Here is a 23,723-nt window from a genome sequence, read left to right on the forward strand (position 1 = left end):
TGTATGTAATTCTGTATAACCCTGAGGGTCTCCTTCCATTTCCATGCAATTTCCCTTCTCTCTCCCTTTCCCTCCCACCTCTCATCCCTGTTTAATGTTAATCTTCTTCACATGCTCTTCCTCCCTACTCTGTTCTTAGTTACTCTCCTTATATCAGAGAAGACATTTGGCATTTGTTTTTTAGGGATTGGCTAGCTTCACTTAGCATAAGCTGCTCTAATGCCATCCATTTCCCTGCAAATTCTATGATTTTGTCTTTTTTAATGCAGAGTAATACTCCATTGTGTATAAATGCCAATTTGTAAAGCAGTATGGAGATTTCTTGGAAAGCTGGGAATGGAACCACCATTTGACCCAGCATTCCCCTTCTCGGTCTATTCCCTAAAGACCTAAAAAGAGCATACTACAGGGACACTGCTACATTGATGTTCATAGCAGCACAATTCACAATAGCAAGACTGTGGAACCAACCTAGATGCCCTTCAATAGACGAATGGATAAAAAAAATTGTGGCATTTATACACCATGACTAGTTTCTTGAGTTGGAGCCATGTGAGCTAAAACTGTCTTCCCTTTCTAACTCAGATGATTTGTTATGGATTGTAGCCATCAAAAATACAGAATTACATTGGAAGTGAACTGGTAATCCTTTAACTTGGAAAATAAAAGATTTCAGAGGACAGATTAAACTTTGTCAAATATCCAAAAGACTCTCCATCAGCAAAATTATATTCCCTGTAGTAGATTTCATTCAATAAAAAGACAACTTTTGATAGTTTGAGCATCTCAAAAATGAAAGCCTTGTGAGACAATTAGTTTCCCATTTCTAGAAATATATAAGTAGAGAGTGGGGATATTTGAGCTTATTGTTTAATATTTAACAAGACAGAAGTACCAACATTTGTGAGTTGTACATTTAAGATACATTGTATGTATTGCCTAAATTGTTGGTCTCAAATTTATGAATTGGATGTCTTTCATGAGGATTAAGAGGGATTACATAATTTACAATACACCCAGTAAGAAGAAGAGCTGGAGTTTGAAATGTGATAATAACCTCTAAGTTCCCTTGCAAACTTCATTCTGGTTGAAACCATGACAGGGAATGTTAGTAGTCTAGATAATTCCAATGTGGTCATTTCTATTTGTCCAGTCTGGTATTGTTTTCTGAAACTTTCAGTCAAAATGATATTAGCTTCCAAGGTGTTGGGTCCTTTCCAATGTAATTTTGCATTTTTGATGGCTACAATCCATAACAAATCATCTGAGTTAGAAAGGGAAGACAGTTTTAGCTCACATGGCTCCAACTCAAGAAACTAGTCATGGCTTCCTGGATTCATGTTATTAAGAATAATTCTGCAGCAAGTCTGGTTTCAGCAGAAAGATGTCATTATCAAATAGTAATGTCTACCACGAGAGCAGGACAGAAGAATGGCAGCAAAAATGTTCTGTGTGTATTATCAACAAACTACATATTCCCTAAAACTATTTTTCAATTTTTCATCATCAGTTCTTGAGTGATGATGAAAAACCAATTAATTATTTAAAGTAATGCTTACTGATATTATTCCTTAAACCATTAATGGAAGGTATGGGAATATATAATAAAGCAAACAAAAGGCTCTTGACAAAACTAGATTATCAAGAAGATTATCAAATATGTAAATTAAAATTACTTTGGAAAACTTGCCATAGCCCAGAAACTGTTCCTCTCAGCTTTGCAGCTCCAGAAACTGAACTGGACCATACCTAGAAGGGAGCTGACACTTGAGCTAATGTACAATGACTGTATTCACAATACTCACGTGTACATTAGAGTGTCAGATTGGACATATTTTCCCACGTGTCCAAGACCACTTTCCTGAGCACTTGCACTCCTGCACACTCACCACAGTGACTCTTCTAAAGAGTATATTTTTTTCAGATATATTTTTAATGATACCACACGTCTGTTTTGATAAGTTTCCTATGAAAATTTAAATTACTCATCCAACAGGTGGCCTTACTGGGGTCCCGAGGATACAAAGATAAGTAAGGTACAATCCTTACCTTTGAGGAAGCCGTATCTTACAGTGTGGAGGGTGGGGGACAAGACACAAATAATCACTAGATAGGATAAAGACCTATGTGTATTATCAAAATCTTGCTGACTGAGGGTTCAGTTTCTTGGATCGACCACTATTATTTCTAAATCCTCTCTCTCCTTCCAGGTCCCTACCAGGCTAACTTATTGTCTACCTGAATAGTCTCCTTTTCTTTCTTTCCCATGAGGGAACACTTCCTAAGTACTTCTAAGGAGCTCAAAATCTGACTTGCTTCTTTTGACAAGGGTGTTCTCTACCCAACATCTCGCCTTCACTCCTCACCCTTCTTTTGTCCTATACACCCACTCAATAAGCTGCAGCAACATAAGATACAGATGGCTTCATCTCATCTCCACCCTTTCCTTCCTTAATGACAAATGGCCTAGCTTCTGTGCCCTGAATTTTCCAGAACATTCTTGCTCTCTGATCTCGAAGGATCTTGTGGCAACATCATGGGCATTTTTTTTGCTAGGCTTCATTCTCCATGGTTTTTCTGCAGAATTTGAAACTCAAGGCCTGCAAGAACTTTCTTCTAGAAACCCTGCCAGGTGAATCCCCCATGCTATAATACTGGATTTCCAGTTTTCCAGATCACTCTTTATTCACTTTCTTTTTATTCTTTTTTGTTTGTTTTTTATTTAATAAAATTTTATTTACAACTTTCCCTCAAACTACAAGTGCTCTTCAGACTAGCATTAAATTATATTGCACATACATAGTTACAACATTTAGATTTGCTCTGTAACATATGATCAGATTAAAAATAAGTAACTTGCTATGTAATTCATAGTTTAATTGGCTCTTAAATAATTTCTCTGGGGGGGAATAAAATTTTGGGGTTCTTTAAGAAACTGATAAATATCATGAACAGCTATGTATTCATTTAAATTCTAAGGAAACCCAAAGATGAAGATTTGTTGTTTTTTCTAAAAATGCAATACAAGAATGCACTGAACCACAACATATAGTGATAGAATGGAATAGTATAGACAGATGCAATCTTTTAAGTGTACAGTTGTAGGATATTCCAGGTGGAAAAAAAAAAAAACCCTGATACTAGTAATTGTTTAAAGAAAAAAACTGAAGTCAACAAAAATGTTGAAAAACAAAATTATATACTCTTAAGTAAGAAAAAACAACACAAAAAAACAAAACCTATATAACTGAAAAACATTTATTTTACTATCTTAAAAAGCGAACTAGAGAAGCTGATAGGCAGAGGGAACTAAATGAAATTAAATGCCTCGTAAATTGAGGCATCTCTACACAAAAACGGAGACAGTATAATGAACTGACCTCAGAAGGGAAATGAGTAAAACAAAATTTCACAAAAGTCTTAATGATACCTTACTGCACAGAGTATCAAAGTTACAGTCTGTATTTTTCTCCTTAGGTTCATAGTAAATGATCAAGCTTCTGTTTAATGCATGCTTTTTGTATGTCTTCTCTGGGTAGCAACATATGCTATATAGGTAATATACACACACACGCATTTTAGCATGAGAATTACAGTTCTCATAGTGACTTGGTTTTTAACCTATATTTATATACATTTTATTTCCATTACAAAACAATTAACTTTCTAGTGATTCATTTTAATTAACATATTACATAAAACAATTGATTTAAATGATTCATTTTAGTAATACAACATAATGGGTCAAACAGTTTAAGCATAATAGGGTAACATGGCACTTTTAAAATTAATTTACCACGGTAGGAAAGTTTTTAATTTTTAAAATGTAAGCAAGATGAGACTACATAGTTATGAACAGTGAAATAAATAATTGAGGTAATTTTTCATCAGTGGCCATTCATTATTTTACTTTTAGGAACCTGGAAGAAATTGTCATCATTGAGTTTTACATATTCTGGTAAATCTAAATGCTTCTTAGCTTCTCCAATATCACCTTGAATTGTTGAAATAAGTGACTCTAAAGAATCAAAGTTCCTTTCTGGTCTGAGGTAGCCAACAACGGCCACATTGAGGACTCCCCCATAGAAGGCCCCTTGGAAGGTATGGATGAGTTTCCATGGACTCTTTCATGGTCTTGTAGTATGGGTGTCATTCTATGCCCACCACCATCTATCTGTCTTATGGACATCTCCACTTCCAGCACTGCCATCACTGCTTCAACCATCATAAATGCCAGTGGATATCTGTGTTACCTACCCTGGTAGGTATCTTCCAGACACTTGGAAGATTATCTACTACTTATTCCAGAAAATTAGCTGTGGGGAGGCCCAGATGCTTGGAGCCACAGCTGAAACGTCTCACCACCTGGTCCCAGCAGAAGTCTGGCAGGTTTCTCATGAGGTCATCATCTAGGGACACCAGGTGCAGCCCAGTGTATGTGTCCCATGGAGCAGCTGTGGATGCTGTGCCTGGAGCCCTGGACCAGCAGATGGACAGGGCAGGAGCTGTGTGGACTACATGGGCACACCATGCACTGTGGGGGTCCCTCATACAGCTGATCAACGGAAGCTGCATGACAACTCGGGAAGTGTGTCTCCCCTTATTCACTTTCTTTTCTGAGTACTTTCTCTCTTTGAGTATTTCCTCACCATTAGATCTGAACCCTCTACTCTCTCCTTTATAAAAGTCAGGTGGTCTAAAGGCTTCAACTACCACCTCAACATGGATAATCTGGATAAGCTCTCTCCTAAATTTATATCAATTTCCATGTTTCCTTTAATGTGCATAAATGATCATATTATATAATCTATAAACTATAAAGACTGAAAAAAATATGTAATTTTAGTTAGTACCTTTGAGAGAATTCAACTATAGTCCCAAAGGATAACAGTACTCATAGGATCTTTTCAGAATAAATAGCCAAATTGAAAAGCAACTTTGTAGTTTTGGTCCTCTTGACATTTTTGACACTGTTGACCATTCCATCTAAAAATTCTCTTCTCCCTTGGCTCGTTTCAAACTTCTGTCTCATGGTTCTTTGTTACCTATCAAGCTCTTTTGCTTCTCATTAAATACTACAGTTTGTCAAGATTTTATCATTGGTCCTCATCATCTCTACCCACTCTTCCTGGGAAACATTGTGCAATCCATGCTTTCTCTTTGCTAGTAACTTGCAAAACCAGCCACAGTTTCTCTCCTGGATTCCAGACCCACACTGCCCATGGAATATCTACACCTGAATGTAGATGCCCCATCCCCAGGATCCCCTATCCTGAAGTTATTTTTCTCTATAATACCTGTTCCTCCTTTTCATCTATCTATTAGTTAACGGAATTCCTCTAAGACCAAAACTAGAAACCTTTTGTCATCTTAGATTCCCCCACTATCAACCTGCAACCAGCCAACAGTCAAATGCCACCATTTCTATCTTCTATCTTTCTCTTCTTACCACACCACTCTGACATTCTGTTTCTTCCCCAACTCTCAGACACTTGCAAATCCCCCTATCTCATCTCCCTGACTCTAGGTCTCCTAAAATCCAAGTAGTACATGTCAGCAAAGTTAGCTTTCTAAAAATTAAGGTCACTTTTATCTCCTATTTAGCAGCCTTCAATGGTCAACTTTATGAGTATAGGACCAAATTCCTAAGAATGGCACTAAAAGACCTTCCCACTGTAGTTCCAACTTATTTTCCAGTCTTATCTCTTGGCATCCATTCACATATGGTTTATGCCAAAACTTCTCACAGTTTTCAAATATATCATGTATGTTTTCATCTCCTTTATACATGCTGGTCTATGTAGTGTTTTTTCCCATGCAATAAATTCTCACTCATTCTTTAAGATACCATTCAAATGGCATCTCCTTGAGTCATATAGAAACTAGTTTCTCCTTGCTGGCACTTCATAAGGTCTTTTCCTTATATAAATCTGCATTATCAAATTCTTCCACCTCTCTTATAATTATGTGTCTTGTCCCCTACACTCCACCCCATAAGATATGGCTTCATTAAGGGTAAGAACCATATCTTACTTATCTTTGCATCTATGGAGCACTTTACCAATATAATGTGTTGCATATAATATGTTCTCAGTAAATGGCTATTGTACAAAAATGGAAAAATCAGAGCCACGATACTGCCCCCTCCCTTTAGGAAACAATGGGGAAAGACTGGAGAAAACAAAGAGTCCTCTTTTCTTCTTTCTTGCTACAATATAACTTAGAGGTTAGCTGTGTTCATCAAAATAGTACAAAATTTTCAGTGCCCCAAATTCCACTTAGATAAAAGGTGCATTTTTAATGTAAATAGCTTCAGTGAATACCTCTCCAGTCCTTCCCATCTTTGTCAGTAAGTCAAACCTTACAGTGAATTAGACTAACCAGATGGCAGTCTTATTACCTATTCTCACAGCAGGCTAAAATTTTCAATAGGGAAGGAGGAGAAAATAGGGAAATGGAGACTGTCAAGGGAGGACAAACAAAGTAGGATGTGGTTCTAGAGTACCAGAGAGCAACTTCAGAGCATAGAACTGCTTAGGGGAGATGGGGAGAGGTGCTGCAGGGAGGAAGAACAGTAAAAGAAATATTCAAATTCAATGATGGAAACTTTGGTAGGTGCCAATTCCTCTACTCCTCCCCAGAGATGGGGGAAACACCCTCTCTCACACTCAGCAGGAGCAGCCCCACCTCTACACATGGGTTGGCCCTTCAGGAGAAGAGCTCATCGTTCATTGTTACTTAACTCCTGTTAACTCATGTAACCTCATTAATTTTCCACCTACTCCTCCCATTATCTTTCTTTTCATCTGATGAGGTGAAGAGAGGGGTGAGCTGGTTTCTGTAGTCCTAAAATGTCAGGCTGCCATAGAGGATCTTATCTATTACCTGGTCCCACCTAAGACATTCTCTCTACTCCTACCTTAACTGCAGCCATGAGCAGGCTCTCTGAGAAAAGGACTGTAAGGAAGAAACCCAGAAGGTTTCCAAACAAAAATATAACATGCATCCAGGAGTGTTTCCTGCCTTGTGAAACCTGCACAAATTCACCTTAAAGAAACTGAAGCAAAAGGCTATCCCTGAGGAGGCCATACCACTAGCACTTCCAAGAATATAATTCAGCATTTGTACTTCTAAACCACTGTTCCTCCAGACTTTCCTATTCTGTCATGTAATATCCACAGCCCAGTTGTGCTTGAGCATTGGAGTAGGCTGCTGAGAGACAAAAAAAAAAAATACTGAAGATGAGACATAAAAAATAAGATTTATTGAGAAATACTTATGGAGATATCCAATGGCAACAGGCTGGCCAGGTGCTTCACCAGAAAGTCCAGTGTCAACAGGATGGACAGGTGCATTTCACATGGTGCTCCCAATGCTTCATCAGAAAGTAGCACCTCCATTCCCCCATGATGCTTTGTCCAGGGGTAGCCACCTATACAGGCACTTCTCTCTCTACAGAGCTCTGATCCAAATGAGTTACCACAGGTAGGAGGGCTTAATAGGTTAGGTTAGAGAAGTAGCATAAGTTAGCTTGCTCTGTCCCGTTATATGACCAGAACCAGAAACTTGACATTCATGCAAGAAAGCAAATCTCTAAAGATAACATTAACTTGCCCTAATTCCCAGCATACATAAGAGAAATCCAGTGTCCTTCAAGATAATGTTTATCTGAATATTCTCGCCCAGACTTGTTCTCATTGTACCTTTAACTTGGCTAGGTTTGGGGGAATGGAAAGTGGCATTCAGAGACATGGTATTTTATTGTCCTCCTTTTCTTTAAGGACAAAACACCAATAGACCACTACTTCTTAGTTCTTGTGCACCTTAATATTCTATCAATAATTAAATAATAATCATTATTTTTATTTTTTTCTATGTCTATAATGGTATATCTAGACACTGCAACATTCTCCTAACTAGTTTCCTTACTCCCAGTCCCTTCCAAACGAATTAGTACACTTCCATCTGGTAAATCTTCCTAAAGCAAAGCTTTTCTGAGACATGGCCCTACTAAAAAGCAAACAGAAGCTCCACATTGCCTACCAATGGTTCTTAATATATTTACTGACCACAAAGCAGCTCAAGTACACAAAATATTCCCTATGGTAACAATTTACCTGCAGTGATGCTTGGCAGGGGATAAGAACAGATTCTGAATCTCAGGGTGGGAGGGTTTTGTTATGTATAATTTGAGAAACTTCCCCTAGTAAATAAATGCAACATAAATATGAGATTAGCAGAATGACAGAGGCACATGCTGAGCACTGTGAATACAGGGCAAAGGTGATATACTCTCCCAAGCACTTTATCTCTTCCCATGATAGAAATCTCTGTATCCTTTCCTGGGAAGGATTGGTCTCTTCTGAGGGTGTTGGTGTATTTTTGGCCTTGATTAGGTTAAAGGGAACTACAATACTTAGTTAGAGATCCACATATTTTATTAACACCCCCACACCTCAGACACCGCCAACACCACCATAAGGACCACATCAAACAGAAAGAATAACACTACTGCGTTAAGATGTGGCCCTAGACAAGTCATGTCTACTTTTGTAGTCTTCGTTTACTCCTCTTTAGAATGAGGGAATTGGGGAAAATGATCTCCATGATCCCTTCTAATAGAGGCCAAGCAGGAAACATCTGGCACAAACACTCAACATATGGGAAGTCAAGGAGTTTAATAAAAGGACTATTTACAAAGGTCTGGGTATGATAATAATCTCACCATGGGCAACTATCATCACCCTTGTGCCCAAAAGGATAAAGGAAGGTAACTTCAAAAGGGAAAGTCCTATAAAAGGGGCCATTTTAAGACGAGCTATGGCTTTCAGTGAAAAGACACAGCCAAGTCACACAGAAGGCCAGTGGAATAAAGGGTTCAAACTTACTCTTCTCCCTTCTACAAATTTCTTATGGGGTCTCCACTGGCAAACATAATAAAAGCCAGAGGGCAAAGTTGTCTTTCTGGGGCAGACAGTAGGACGGAGAAAGGTGAAAAAAGGATCTGGAAGGGCAAACAGCGGTGTAGGGTCAGCACTCAATACACTTTGTTGATAGATTATTACTACATATATGCAGACAATTTCTAGTTTCTCTTTTCTCCTTTTCTCAAGTTGCAATATTAATGTTTTTGTTGACAGATTTTCCTAATATATGTAAAGTTAATTCTCAGTTCTTCTTCTCTATTACAGAAATACATACAGCAACAATAAAAAGACAATGTTCCTGAGTCTAACTTCCATTAATCAGTGCCTTCTCTTGGAGAAGCTAAGTATAAGCTAAGCACCTCTGTCTTCCCATGCAATCCTTCATCCCCTCATCTTTTGAGAAATTCTTTAACACCATGTGCAACTACCACCTTCTCCATCCTGTGCACCAAAGTGCAAAATGATGGGCACATTGGGACATAGCACACTGACACAGAAAAAGCAGAAATTCCCTGGCTGTGGGAATGAGGGGCCTAGATGCGGAGTTCATGGCAAAGGATATGGAGTGGCACAGAGCTTCCACTTGCAGGCACTGTGGATTCTCAGGATATTGGAAGAAAGAAAGAAAGAAAAAAAGGAAGGAAGGAAGAAAAGAAAGGAGGGAGGAGGGGGGAAATTCTGAAGAGAAGGCAACTTCCTAAAATGTTGAAGAGACTAAGGAACAGAACTCTGAGCTGTGGATAGTGAAGCATAAAGCTATCTGAGTATAGAGTAAAAAGTGGGTAAAAGTGAGATACTTGTACCTTCTCTTCAGTGTACTCCACCACATGCATTATAAATAATAATAAAAAAAACTAAATTACATTTTTGTTTAAGGATGGCTTTTTAAGTGGGCCAAGTGTGATTTCAGCAGATTTATGCCCAAAATAATTTCTCTCCTCCTTCTTACCAAGAACTGAAATTCCTAACATAAGGAACAATCTCTCATTTCACAATTAAAAGGAAAACTCAAAATGCAAATACCAAGGTTCCTAAAACAACATATGGTAGTTATGTTTCTATTAGTATGGATGAACAATATCATATATCCTCCCTACAAAGAGGAAAAAAAGAAGTTAAAGCACAAAAAGTCATAGCTCCAGGAAGTGCAGACATATTTCAACCTAGAGAAGAGAAAGAAAGAATAGAGTTGGAGACACCAATGACAAACTTCAACAGCTTCACCATTTTGTCCAAAGGCAACTCTATCCAGTTTCAAGTCTGCATAGATATCTAGGATCAATGCATGCTCGGACAGTGCACTTAAAAGGACCTCTGATCATGAGGCATGCATGACATTTATGAAATCCAGGGCCAGTGAGAGTCCCATAAGATTGAAGGGCATATAAAAAATAAGCTAAACAAAGAAAAGCATTCTTTAAATTTTTACCTTAAAATTCCATTTAGTTCATTTATACATAGGAAATGTCAGCCTATACTAAAACAGACCTGCTATAATAACAGATTCCACCCATACCACTGTTATTTGCATTTCTGGACAGCCTTTAAACCACAAATCCAAGTCTAATTAAATATCCACCATTGAAAGATCATGGTAAAGAATGTAAGACCTAGAGACAGACAGTCTGGTGTGAATTCTGGCTTGGCTACTAACTTATTAGTTGTATTACTCTGTGTATACCATATAACCACTATTAAGTGTCAATTCCCTCCTCTGTATATAAGGAATAGTATCTGGTTTACAGAATAAAGTGGGTTACATGAGAAAATGTACATAAAGCCCTTAACCCAGTGTCTGGCACAACAAATGTTAAATAAACATTAGTGATGAAAGTTCTTGTTATTCATGCTATTCTGCTTAGAGCAACTTGGTGGTATCAATGTGATAGAATGTTACAATCCATCCCAATATAGACTGTGGGGTCTTTATTCTTGAAAACAATTTCAATCAACTAGCTAATTAATTAATTTTTAACATCTTACAGCTCTATAAATGTCCACTTATTTATTTACATTTTAAGACCAGAAAATTCTACTTAGCTCCCCTTTAACCAAAATGATCAATATGGGAAACATCTGTGAAAGACCCAAAAAAGTTTGATAGCTTTTGAATATATGGAAGTTGGAGAATTTCAAAGCAATAGAACCTCTTCCTGTTATAATTCACTATTGAATTAATTCAGATATATATCCTGAGTTCACCATTGTATTCCCTAGGACTTAGAGTAAAAACCTGATGAAAAGGAATTAATCTCCATAATGGGTATTGCAGCACCTGGAAAAGCCAGTTGCATAAAAGGATTAACAGTGCAGTTATGCATGGGGCTAATTGCTGTGATTTATTTAAATGACTATGCTGGGACCAAGGACAATCCTGACAAAGTTAGGAACCTCCAGAAATCCAAGCAAAAGGAACCCTCAGGAAGTTGGGGCAGAGTCTAGGCTGGGTACAGGCAAGACCTATATGCCTAACCTCTTCAAGGGCAGGAAATCTAGTCTCATTACTTCTTTTTCTTTTATATTAGTGTATTTTTAATCAAAAAACAATGATAATAAAGAAAGCTTGTCCACCCTGAAAAGGGAAATAAAATCCCTTATGTACTTATTAATTTTCTAAGTCACAACGTTGGAAAATACAATTTCAGGTTACTTCAAAAGAGTTTAAAGAGTCATTGTACTAAAGCAAAGGCTCAGAAGATAAACCTGTGTTCAAATCCCAGTGGAGCCCTTTATGAAATAATTTGGGGAAAATTACTTACTTTCATAACTTTTTTAAAAAGCTACCTCATAAAGCTGATATCAGGATTTGATGAGAAAAATGCAGGTAAGTTCTTAGCAGGCCCTGGAACATAAAAAAGTCTCAATAGCTCTATAAACTCAATCTTAGGACTAACTTTGCAATGTTATCTGTGTAATCCAAGAAATTAAATGGTCTTTGGGCATTGTCAATCATCAGCCCTGAGGAGCCAAAAAGATTATGATAAATTTCCCCTTTACCATATGTTATATTTAAATAATTATTTACATCTATTCCTCTGCAATTCCAACCTCTCCAAAGTGATTCAAAGAAGGAGTTTCATTTGTTATGAAGCATTTTTTAAAATCTCTAAACAATAAAATTAAGACATTAATTTAACTTCATAAGACTTTTCCCTTAAATGTAAAAATATCACATATAAAGTCATCAGAGTAGGGGATTATTACTTTCTCTATAAACTTTAACCTCAGTGTGCACCATTTCTAATCTAAAATTTTCTCCATTCTATTTAGATTGGCCCAAACTCCCTAGCTAAAAATTAATAAGAAGTTATATCCAAATGTGCCAATGGTCCATTGGCAGCCATCTGTGAAATTATTGATTTGGATGAAAAACACAACTGGATCTAAAGGAATTTTTTTTATTTATGAGGGAGAAGAAAAAGCCACTGAATTTTTGACAATGTTTAATTTCAATAGTTAACACTGGGGTCTGCAGAGTTTGATTGGTTGGTTGGTTTAGTACTTTCAGTTTTACTATTTTATATAAAAACTAAAAAGAGTATTATATTTCTGCTTTCTATTCTATATCAATAACTTCTCCTAATGCAGGTTATTTGTATTGAGAAATTGTCTTTCACAGAATGAACTTAACCAAAAACAAAAACCTATGACAGGTCAATGAAATTTAAAAGTTAAGTCATGTTATATTTTATCCTTAAATTACACCATACTTATAGGCTAGCTAACCAGAAACCCAACCAGAACTGTCTATTCTCCTAATATATGAAAATCAAATTTTAGACTGGAACCACAGATTTTAATGGTTTACTAGCCTCAAGATCATCTCAGTAAATCCATAGCCAAAAAAATGACCATTAATGAAGAAGAAAAAGAGAAAGTCAAAATGTTTTCTTTGTGAAACATAACATATATAAAGTATATTTATTCTAGGTATATTTTTATATTCTTTAAGATATGTCAAAACTCCTATATAGAATCTTAGATTTCTTAGCATTTTCACACAATGTCCTCAATTCTAAAAGCATCATTTCTTTCAAAGCAAAATTAATTTAGTTGTCTTCAACCAGTCTTTGTTTAAATTTTGGGCAATAGCAAAAATTTTGTATAGGACAAAAGTTGAGAGAACAAAATAAAGTCGAAGAAAAAAAGTGGGAAAAGGCATAAAGTGATATGAAAATATTCAGAGAACAATGAGTACCCAGTAGTGCAGGAAGACTATAAGGCACCCTCCCTTCTATGGAGGAAGTTAAGGACCATGTTGCATTAGGAACAATAATGAGTATTATAACATATTATAAAATAGTCAGATGTACAACACAGGAAACGGGAAGAAAGAGATGGCCATGAACTAGACTAATGATGAGAAATCCCATGAAGGAGATGATGTTTAAGCTTGAGTTTGAAGCTCAGGTAGAATGATTTGAATAAGCCAGCAAAATGGAAGAAAGGCACTCCTCACCAAGAGCAAAAAAGATCCTAAATGGAACAAAGCATAATATCTTGGTCCAGAGCGAAAAGAAAGGTCTGCTTATAATTAAAGGATTTTTTTAAGGAAATGCTAACATTTTCCCTTGGATCACAGATTATAATTATTTATTATCACCATATATATTTTAATATTTAATATTAGTGTTATCCATATTTTATGGGACAATAAGCTGAGACACAGAAAGGCTGAGCGTCTTGCTCAAGGCCACATAATCACCTCCTGAGGAGACTACAGCACTCCTTCCACTCTACCACCCTTACTGCAGGGGCATGAGGCTGAAATATCGAGCAACATTATAGAAAAGACTTAATCCATCCACAGAGGCTTGAGAATGCTGATGAAGTGATGACAATACTTTTTTAATAACATTACTAATCATGCCACAGTGAACAGGATAGAACTTAATTGACATAGTGATGAGCCAAAAAAAAAAAAAAAACTTCAGAAGCTGGTGAAGTAATCCTGAGAAAAGTGATGAAAGCCGGATTAGAGGTTTGCAGTGATATTAGAGAAAGAAATACATCAGATATGGCCAAAGCAACAAAAAATAGTGAGTTGGTGGATATAGGAAAAAAAGAATGAAGTCAGAAATTAAAGTATCATCCAGTGAAAAACTGATGGCATAGTTCATTACAAAGCAGTCAAACTCAACAGCTTCCCCCGCCCCTTACTCTCCTGCAAAGCCATGTTTTCCTCCTCACTGGCCAATTTCCAACTTCCAACTCTCTTCTTTCATTCATTCATATTTTGCAAGCCGACTGTGGATTGGACAGTGGTCAGACTCTAAGAAACAGAGATTACAGTAAAAGCAATAATGAGAACAAAACCATTTATTAAGCTCTTATTCTATGTATGACAACCACTGTTTTAAATGTTTTATATTAATTAACTCATTTGATCCCCAGTATAACTCTATAGGCTAAGCAAAAGTTATTATTCCTACTTTGGAGAGAAGGAGGACATAGAATCCATCAAGTGTACACCTCCTTTCCCTGCCCATCTCCTTTCACCAGACTGATGGAATGCCATTCTGCACTCCCTCAGCCCCCTGCCCATGCCTCAAATGTAGCCTAGATGACTCTGTATTATTATCCCTGATTCATATGTATGTTTGTTTGCCTCTCCAGGTTGACTATGAACTCCTTAAGGAGCAAGAACTATATCTTAGTCACCTATGTAAACCCAGGTCAAACTGCATGTGCTCAATAAAACCTGTTGAAGGAATGAATACATTAATGAATGTGAACAATCTGTTCCAGCCAAACTGGTCCATTTGGAGTCTCTACCAGCTTGGCATATTCACAGTCCCCACTTCCCAGGGCATTTCTCTCTATGATGTTGCACACATTGAAAAACCCCACTCATCCTTCCCAACACTCAGCTTAAATTCCACCTGCACCATGAAATTTTGTCAGGTGGCCCCATTCTAACATGGCTCCTTTCTCATTAGTCTTAGGGTGCCAGTTCAACATCATAAAAGCTACCATCTTTGTACCTCTACCACCTGGTTCAAAACCAGGCTCTAACATAAACTAGCTGAGCTACTCTAGGCAAATTCCTGAAACTTTCTAAGACTTAGCTTTTTCCAGCTATAAAATGAGGTAAAAAAAAATAGATATCTTAGAGGATCTGGGGGAAGAACACAGCAAATATTCAGAAAATAACTCCTTCTCTCCACACCTCCAAACCCTGAAGTCATTTACCATTTACACAGCTCTTAAGTTGACATTATATTTCATTTCTCTTCCATTAAGATCAGGGGCCTGAATCTCACTAATTTTTCTTTCAAACATCTATCAATGTGCTTATCATAGAGAAAAATAAAATTAAGAATTACAAAGTAACAGTTATAGTGGATTATGGGAATCAGTGCAAATTGTGCTAAAACTAGAATCATAAGTTTTCATCCAATTTAGCTGTAGAATTACCACATGGAATTTCAGAAATTTCATTCATGCCAAAGAATTCAACAAGTGACAGTGCAAATAAAGGCAAATAAATTTCTAAAGTATACAAGTTAATAAGTAATTTCTGGTTCATTAAAAGTAGCTTTAAATTAAATGTTATGGCATTAGAAGGCCCACCATACCTGTATTTGTTCACAGGTACTTTTATGAAAAGGTTTCATTTCACATATTCTTAGGCTTAATATGATTATAACAGAAACCCTTCATGCCACTTTTTAACTCTATGAAACTAGACTGAAATATTCATTTTTTTCCTACTGGGTGGGGAAAATTACAACCTAAACTAGGGCAAAACTGGCAAGAGCCAAAATTTTTAATAATTGCCAGTGAAATAATCAAAATCTATCTTTAACTAAACTTTTTCTTTCCAAATAGCTTTCATTAGTCTCAAGGCTTCATCATCCTCTGAACCTACTGGAAACTTTTTTATCCCCTATCCTGATTTGTCATAGCCTTCTTTTATTGTATATTATCTTGATCAAGAATCAAATTCCCATGGTAAGTTTTCTTTTTTTTTTTTTCTTTTAACTGCTGCCCCAGTTGCATGTACTAACAAGTTGGAGGAGTTGCAATTTGTTGGGTAGTAATCTCCACTCTAACAATCAACTCTTCATTAATGCTCTCAACCACATTCCCTTTCCCTGCAGAAACTATTTCTTTAGATCATAAACTTGAAGATGCAGCTATAAATTTAATTTGAAAAGACAATTCCCAATATAATAATGAGTGCCAAATCCCTATTCTTTCAATATCTTCAAGCTTCTCAAGTTATTCCTGTTTTATTTTGTTTCCATGGGGAGAAGTTCACGGTAAGTATTAGAGACACTCAGTTCTATCAGACCAAATACACCACAACTGAGAATATATATACACAATGATATACTAAGAAAGTCAAAAGTCAAGGAACCAAACTTATTATATCAGTTCAACCATCTATTACATGCCTTTAGGAAAAAAATCATCACCTCTCTGAGCTTTAGCTTCCTGAGATACAAATTACAGATGATAACCACCATCTCTATCCTCAGCAGTTTGTTCCAGAGGATTTTACATTTCAGTATTACAAAAAGCATTACAAAATTTCATATCATGCATTAATAAAGTTTCAATTAAATACTTCACTAGACAAACTGTTATACCAGATTCTGTAAACATTACACCTAAGAAAATGTTTTGTTTATTGAGAAACATACATAAACATACATAAGTACTTGCTTAAAAAGTTCATAACTTTTTAAGCAAGTACTCTTTACCATGGATGTATATTTTTGCAAGAAAATATTTACTTGCAAACATACCATATCTAAATTCTCTCTTTCTGGTCAATCAAAACTTATTGTAAGGTACTAGAGATTAGTATTGAGAGTAGATTTTTTGGTTCTTGTGCTAAGAATTTCTGTATGCTAGTCTTCATAAAAAAAATTTAATTATGAGGAATTTAGAAACGTAAAATAACCCAGGATTATGTCATATTTCACATTTTTTAATGTTAAAAACAATGAAATCATTAAATTTTAAATTTATCAATCAATATTTACTTCCAATTTTTTAGATAAAATATTAATATATGGGCTGGGGTTGTAGCTCAGTGGTAGAGCGCTTGCCTAGCACATCCAAGGCCCTGGGTTCGATCCTCAGCACCACATACAAATAAATAAATAAAGCAAAGGTATTGTATCCACGTACAACTAAAAAAATTTAAATATATATATATATATAAATATATTCTCACTCTCCAAATAAAACATTCCCTAACAAGCATACATACATATAATTTCCTAAATTATGCTTTTTAGGCTTTTACTTCTTATATGCAGCCACACTTGGATACTAATTAAATTATTTCCATATGTTTTTATTTTCTTTTTGGTTGGTTACAGGTTTTTACAAGATATTCTTACTATATAGCATGATTCTGGTAGTCTTCATGCTACTTGTTGTTCCAATTAATTAAAACAGTTTAAAGCATAAATTATTTAAATCTTATTTTAACCATAATTTTGTAGCTAAAATTTTTTCCCAAAAACTTTGCAAACACTCTGTGCAAACTTAATTAATGCTGAGAAAAAGGGATTTTAATAGTTGCCCAATGTTCTTCAAAAGACAAAAAGAATAATGAAACATGCTCATCTGAACTCCACCCATTTTCAATTTCAACATAGTAAATCTCCTGTTTTTTTCTTAGGGCATATTCAAAAGCATACATATTGGTATTGGTTATTACTGAAGATAATTTATGCAATCATAAGTCAAAGATGCTAAGTTGACAAAAAGAAAACCATGCAAGTAAGCAAACCCTAACATCTGAGAGGCACACCCTCTCAGTATATAAGGACTTGCCACTGTCCTTGGTAGCAGGCACTCCCTGAGCTCAACAGCATCAACATGTCTGTTCGATACAGCTCAACCAAGCAGTACTCTTCCTCCCGCAGTGGAGGAGGAGGAGGTGGAGGAGGATCATCCCTCAGAATTTCGAACAGCAAAGGCTCCCTTGGTGGAGGATATAGCTCAGGGGGCTTCAGCGGTGGCTCTTTCAGCCGTGGGAGCTCTGGTGGAGGCTGTTTTGGGGGCTCGTCAGGTGGCTTTGGAGGAATAGGAGGAGGTTATGGTGGAGGTAGCTTTGGTGGAGGCTTCGGAGGCAGCAGCTTTGGTGGGGGCTATGGAAGTGGGGGCTATGGAGGAGGCAGCTTTGGAGGTGGCAGTTTCGGTGGGGGCAGCTTTGGTGGAGGTGGCTATGGAGGAGGCTTTGGTGGTGGATTTGGAGGAGATGGTCTTCTCTCTGGAAATGAAAAAGTAACCATGCAGAATCTGAATGACCGGCTGGCTTCCTACCTTGACAAAGTTCGGGCTCTGGAAGAATCAAACTATGAGCTGGAAGGTAAAATCAAGGAGTGGTATGAAAAGCATGGCAACTCAAGCCAGCGGGAGCCTCGGGACTACAGCAAATACTACCAAACCATTGAAGAACTGAAAAATCAGGTAAGGAGCATTTTAAAATCCAACTTTAAATTTAATTCTATCCCTGTAATATGGGTAGATGAATCTTAAATTAAGTATAATATAGCTGTTCACTGTGATTTTCTTGCTTCCAAATAAATCCAGTCTCATCAAAGATAAATTGAGTGAAGATATGGTCATGGCAATCTTCATCCAGCATGTGTTTTGTCTGTCTTACATGATGCAGATTAACAAGAAATTTTAGATTTTAATGAACATATAATGAGCCCACAGTTAAATATGCCAGGTCATTTACAAATGTAAGAGCTGAAAAATATTAAATGAATAAGAACAAAATATTATTAAGATTGATAACAAATAAGCCATATTCAATAGCAACATTGCAAAACCCATGAAGTCTCCTTTATGGAATTGGGATATTGCTTAACTCCATGGAATCTGTGAATCGTACCTACCAGTTCAGAGTATATCTATTTAGAAGTATTTATAGCAAATGGAACAAATACAGGGGTGAGCCAGTCAAAAGTTGGTTGAAATACATAAAAATCACTAAGTATAAAAGAGGCTAATACATTTATAGGATTACATATAGTTAGTTTTCAGAAAAGGATGACACAGAAATAGAATAGTGTAGAAACTTCAAGATAGGTTTTTAAATTTAAGTTTGTGGGTAAGCTTTAAATATTTTATATTTAAAAATAATCTACACAAAAAGTTTTTGGAAGAGAACAACATAAAAATGCAGCTTATCTATGCCACTATAAAAGCCATATTTGCATCTGACCTTTTCTTAAATGACTGTACCTATTCCTCCAGATCCTCAACCTAACAACGGACAACGCCAATGTCCTGCTTCAGATTGACAATGCCAGGCTGGCAGCTGATGACTTCAGAATGAAGTAAGCTAATTGAATGTGCAATACTATCCATACAAATACATTCAATTGTTTATAATAGTGACTTTAGATGCCACAGTAGCATTTACATTTTCCTGAATTCACTCAAAGAGAATTATCTGAGAAACTGGAATTATCTGAGAAAGTTTCAATTTCAGAATTACCTTCCTGGTAAGCTTTAAAGGAAGAAAATGCATTTAAAGTAATTGCTAATCTTCCTATGTGAATTAGTATATGGTAAACATTACCATGACATGAAATCAACTCTAAATTTTTTAAAGTCTTCTTCTACATACATCTCCTTCTTAAGAATTGTATCCAATATATGTATCATGCTTGTTTCAGGTATGAGAATGAGGTAACCCTGCGACAAAGTGTGGAGGCCGACATCAACGGCCTGCGCAGGGTGCTGGATGAGCTGACCCTCACCAAGGCTGATCTGGAGATGCAGATCGAGAGCCTGACTGAAGAGCTGCAGTACCTGAAGAAGAACCATGAAGAGGTGATACAAAATTATATTTCCCCCAATTTTTCAAAAGGTTCATTGTGGTTATGGTGCAGTCATTAAATCTTTTTTTGTTCCTCAAACAGGAAATGAGAGACCTTCAGAACGTATCTACTGGTGACGTGAATGTGGAAATGAATGCTGCCCCAGGTGTTGATCTGACTGAACTTCTGAATAACATGAGAAGCCAATATGAGCAACTTGCTGAAAAGAACCGAAAGGATGCTGAAGCCTGGTTCAATGAAAAGGTAAGTCAACCACCCTTCACAGTGAAGCCCATGTAAGTTTTGTTTTCATGTCCGAGTTTTCCCATGTTTTCCCATTTTTATAATTCCAGAGCAAGGAACTGACTACAGAAATCGATAACAACATTGAACAAATGTCCAGCCACAAATCCGAAATTACTGAATTGAGACGCACGGTTCAAGGTCTAGAGATTGAACTACAGTCCCAACTGGCCCTGGTATGTTAAGTCTTGAGACATGACTTCCATTTTATCATAGAAACACAGAGCTGAGGGTAAGAAAGCAGAAATAAAACTGGAACTCTATGCTAATGGAGGGAAAGAACTATTAGTATCAGTATGAAGTGCTGAGATTGAAATGTTGCCATTACATAAAACACTAATTCTATTCATTTCCCTTATTCTCCATTAGTATCTTATTAAATAATTTGATAAGCTTCAGTATGCCAATTGAACAACGAGGTCATTAAGCAAAAACAAAATCCTCTTTTCAGAAACAATCCCTGGAAGCCTCCTTGGCAGAAACGGAAGGTCGCTACTGTGTGCAGCTCTCACAGATTCAGGGCCAGATCACCTCCCTGGAGGAACAGCTGCAACAGATTAGAGCTGAAACCGAGTGCCAGAACGCTGAATACCAACAACTCCTGGATATTAAGATCCGACTGGAGAATGAAATTCAAACCTACCGCAGCCTGCTAGAAGGAGAGGGAAGGTAATTGGAAAACTGGGGGAAATTAAAAAAAAAAAAATCCCAATTGTTTTCATTCAATATTATGAATAGCAAGGCTTATCCAAACTCCCAAGGAAATGCCAGAGGATGGGAGGAAGGGAGGTGTAAGGAGGCAGAGTACCGAAAAAGTAGTATGGTTAAGAATGAATCTCAGGGCTGTGTGTGGTTAAAAAGTTTTAAACAGTGGGTTTTTAAACACGTGCTTGGCAGTACTGCGTTCTCTCAAAACCTTGGCGTAGCTACTAAAATAACAATCACCGGAGAGGGAGCCACCGTTTTCCAATGTTAGAAGATCACTGCTTACGACCCTCACCCCTCTTAGTTCCGGAGGCGGATCCTACGGCGGCGGTCGCGGCGGCGGAAGTTCTGGCGGTGGCTACGGAGGAAGTTCCGGCGGCGGCAGCTACGGGGGCAGTTCCGGCGGCGGCGGCTACGGCGGAAGTTCCGGCGGCAGTCACGGAGGCAGTTCCGGCGGCGGCCACGGCGGTAGCTTCGGCGGCGGCCACGGCGGTAGCCACGGCGGTAGCTTCGGCGGCGGCAGCTCCGGTGGAGGTGGTCACGGCAGCAGTTCCGGCGGCGGCCACGGCGGCAGCTTTGGCGGTGGCAGCTCCGGCGGAGGCCAGAGCGGAAGCGGAGGCTTCAAATCCTCCTCTTCCGGGTCCGCTGGAGAGGCCTCATCTAAGGGACCAAGGTCAGCAGAAAATCTCTGGGGTAATCAGAATTAGTTTTAACTTTATGTGATGGTTTTAGTGCTTCTTAAGCTCTAGGGCTGTTTTTAAAAATGAAAATCTTAGGGTTTTCATTTGCATTTTTTAACAAAACGCACTTTTGACACCAATATTGAAGGAAAAGTGGCATGGTCTCAATGCCACCCACAGGGTAAACATTGATTGGATGATTTTTAATGTGAAAATTTGAATTTTCCTTTCTTAAAAAATGTAATATCATTTTTCCTTTTGAATATTTGCATGTTAATTAGCAAGGATACCTACAAATTACTTAACCTAAATTCTAATTTATTTATTATTATTCACAGATACTAACAAAACCAGAGTAATCAAGACAATTATTGAAGAAGTGACACCTGATGGTAGAGTTCTTTCATCTATGGTTGAATCAGAAACCAAGAAGCACTACTAATAAGTAGCATCAAGACGAAAGAGTCTCCCTTCACACAGGCCATTATATAACAGATGCATGGCAAAATATTCAACACTTCTGTCTTAATGGTCTGTAGAAACAGGTTCACTCCTTGAAAATAAGGTGTCTAAAAGGTGTTTTGTGATTTCTGTATTTCTTCTTTTCACTTTGCCAGAAAGTGTTTTTTCATGGAAAAAGAAAAACTTTCTGTTCTCATTTACTAATGAATTTCAATAAACTTTCTTACTGATGCAAACTATCTGAATTTGTCAGAGTTTTTCTTTACTTAATCTTGTGGGTATGCTCAGACCAATTTAAGCAATCTCATTGAGTAAAAAGGTTCAGAAATCCCCAGTCTTATACCTTCTTAAAGATATGCAATATGTGGTAAGCTTCCATCTCTCTTGGCTTTAAATTATTTCAGTCCTGGAAGTTTCAAAATATTTCAAATAAGACCCAAAAAAATAAAAATGGAAATTCCACATTTTCTGATTGTCTACTCACATTTGCCTGCCCTTATTTTCTTCCTATATTACTTCATCCCAATTGCTATATTGCTTAAAAGATACTTTCCAAACTTAACCAGCCCAGTAAAATATCAAGGCCAGCAAAATTATTTGGTGTCTATCAGATGATACCAGTGTGACCAAAGGGGCAACTCTAGGTCTCTGCTTTCCACAATCCTGCCCAGGGATCAGTACTAAAGACCTAGTATTTTCAGGGTTAGCCCAGTCCCATCCCTTAGCCAATAATAACCCAGCTGGCTTTACTTACTGCTCTGCTAGGTAATACTATGAGGGAAAAAAAGAGGCTAGAGAGCTGGAGTTAATATGTCCCCCTAAAACTACTTGTATTCCCTGGTGGTCTCCTGGATTACCCAGACCCACCAAATAGCAACCTTCCTCAATACCTTTGAGTTGAGCTCCAGTTTCTCCCAGGATTGGAACCCTGGTTAGCATGACATTTGGGATTCCCTCTACATTACCCTCAAATTGATTACAAGAGCCATATTTCAATATGAATGGACTTCACAGAGTCCAGGTTCCATAACCAACTTGATACCAAGTGTTACCACAACTGAGAAGCTCTCCACTTTAGTGCACATACCTCTTTATATGTGGACATTTGTACCAGCTTCTCTTATTAGAAGACAGTTCCCCATTGAAGACCCAACATGCCTCATTGTGAAGCCCTGAAACAGGTATTGCTGGATGAGGACTGAGTTCCTACTGTGTGTAATAGTGCTGGAGTGGCTGCTGTTCAGAAACACGATCTTTGAAATTATCATCTAATAAAGTTAACCAAATCCCTGGGATGGATTGTTCATAATGTGAGATGACCATTGTCCTTATCCTGCAGAAACAAAAGTTTTCATATCCAATACCATTGATTCAAGACAAGTTATCATGAGACAGTTGTCCTTGGTATTAAGCTTTGTCTCCTCTGTCCATTCTTCCCTCCTTACTCCAGCCAGGATCTTGGCTGGTCAGAATTCTTTATCTAGTTGAGTGGCAACCCAAAACCTTTATACTTTTTCAATCTTCCAATACCTCATTAAATATTTATATTAAATTCTCTCAGATAAAGTACCTGATAAAGAATTACTCTCTTAACTGATACTGTGGTACAATGGTTGAATAAATAGAATCTGTCAAAAACAATTTTGACAAGAACATTGGTATTTGTGAAAAATAAATTTTTAATTATTAAGTAGCATATAACACTATTTTTACCATGTAGCTTTGTCATGTAGCTATTTTTTTTAAATCCTGAGCATATTTTTACAGATAGGCATTGCTTGGCACCAGAATCACGAGCCACCACACAGCTTTGTAGATTCAAACAGCAATTCTTTTTTTTTTTTTTT

General features: G+C 37.2%; 1 protein-coding gene and 1 pseudogene across 3 annotated transcripts; one reads left to right on the forward strand and one right to left on the reverse strand.

Annotated features, from left to right (window-relative positions):
• Positions 1–3,235: 3,235 nt before the first annotated feature.
• Positions 3,236–21,159, reverse strand: LOC101977902 (riboflavin kinase-like; annotated as a pseudogene). The gene is made up of 4 exons (XR_013436031.1): positions 21,030–21,159; positions 11,687–14,199; positions 4,279–10,090; positions 3,236–4,244 (listed from the first exon to the last, which is right to left on the reverse strand). The product of XR_013436031.1 is annotated as a riboflavin kinase-like (transcript).
• Krt10 (keratin 10) lies at positions 17,754–22,115 on the forward strand. Of its 2 annotated transcripts, XM_013357124.4 has the most exons (8): positions 17,754–18,362; positions 19,158–19,240; positions 19,583–19,739; positions 19,829–19,990; positions 20,080–20,205; positions 20,481–20,698; positions 21,039–21,427; positions 21,753–22,115. In XM_013357124.4, the coding sequence occupies exons 1-8, from the start codon at positions 17,769–17,771 to the stop codon at positions 21,854–21,856; spliced, it is 1,833 nt and encodes a 610-aa protein (XP_013212578.2). In that variant the 5' UTR covers positions 17,754–17,768; the 3' UTR covers positions 21,857–22,115. The 2 variants fall into 2 exon arrangements, with proteins under 2 accessions (XP_013212578.2, XP_005321887.2); XM_005321830.5 differs by lacking the exons at positions 17,754–18,362; positions 19,158–19,240 and having other exon boundaries at positions 19,560–19,739; positions 21,039–21,407.
• The last annotated feature ends 1,608 nt before the right edge of the window (positions 22,116–23,723 follow it).

Source organism: Ictidomys tridecemlineatus, chromosome 3 (genome assembly GCF_052094955.1).
Source record: "Ictidomys tridecemlineatus isolate mIctTri1 chromosome 3, mIctTri1.hap1, whole genome shotgun sequence".
Lineage (NCBI taxonomy): Eukaryota > Metazoa > Chordata > Mammalia > Rodentia > Sciuridae > Ictidomys > Ictidomys tridecemlineatus.

What these genes read in the sequence shown, in the direction of transcription:
- Krt10 (XM_013357124.4), top strand. Translation starts at nt 17,769, where the DNA reads ATGTCTGTTCGATACAGCTCAACCAAGCAGTACTCTTCCTCCCGCAGT. An exon ending in GCTGATGACTTCAGAATGAA is followed by an intron (nt 19,241 to 19,582) that starts GTAAGCTAATTG and finishes TGCTTGTTTCAG; the next exon opens with GTATGAGAATGAGGTAACCC. An exon ending in AAGCCTGGTTCAATGAAAAG is followed by an intron (nt 19,991 to 20,079) that starts GTAAGTCAACCA and finishes TTATAATTCCAG; the next exon opens with AGCAAGGAACTGACTACAGA.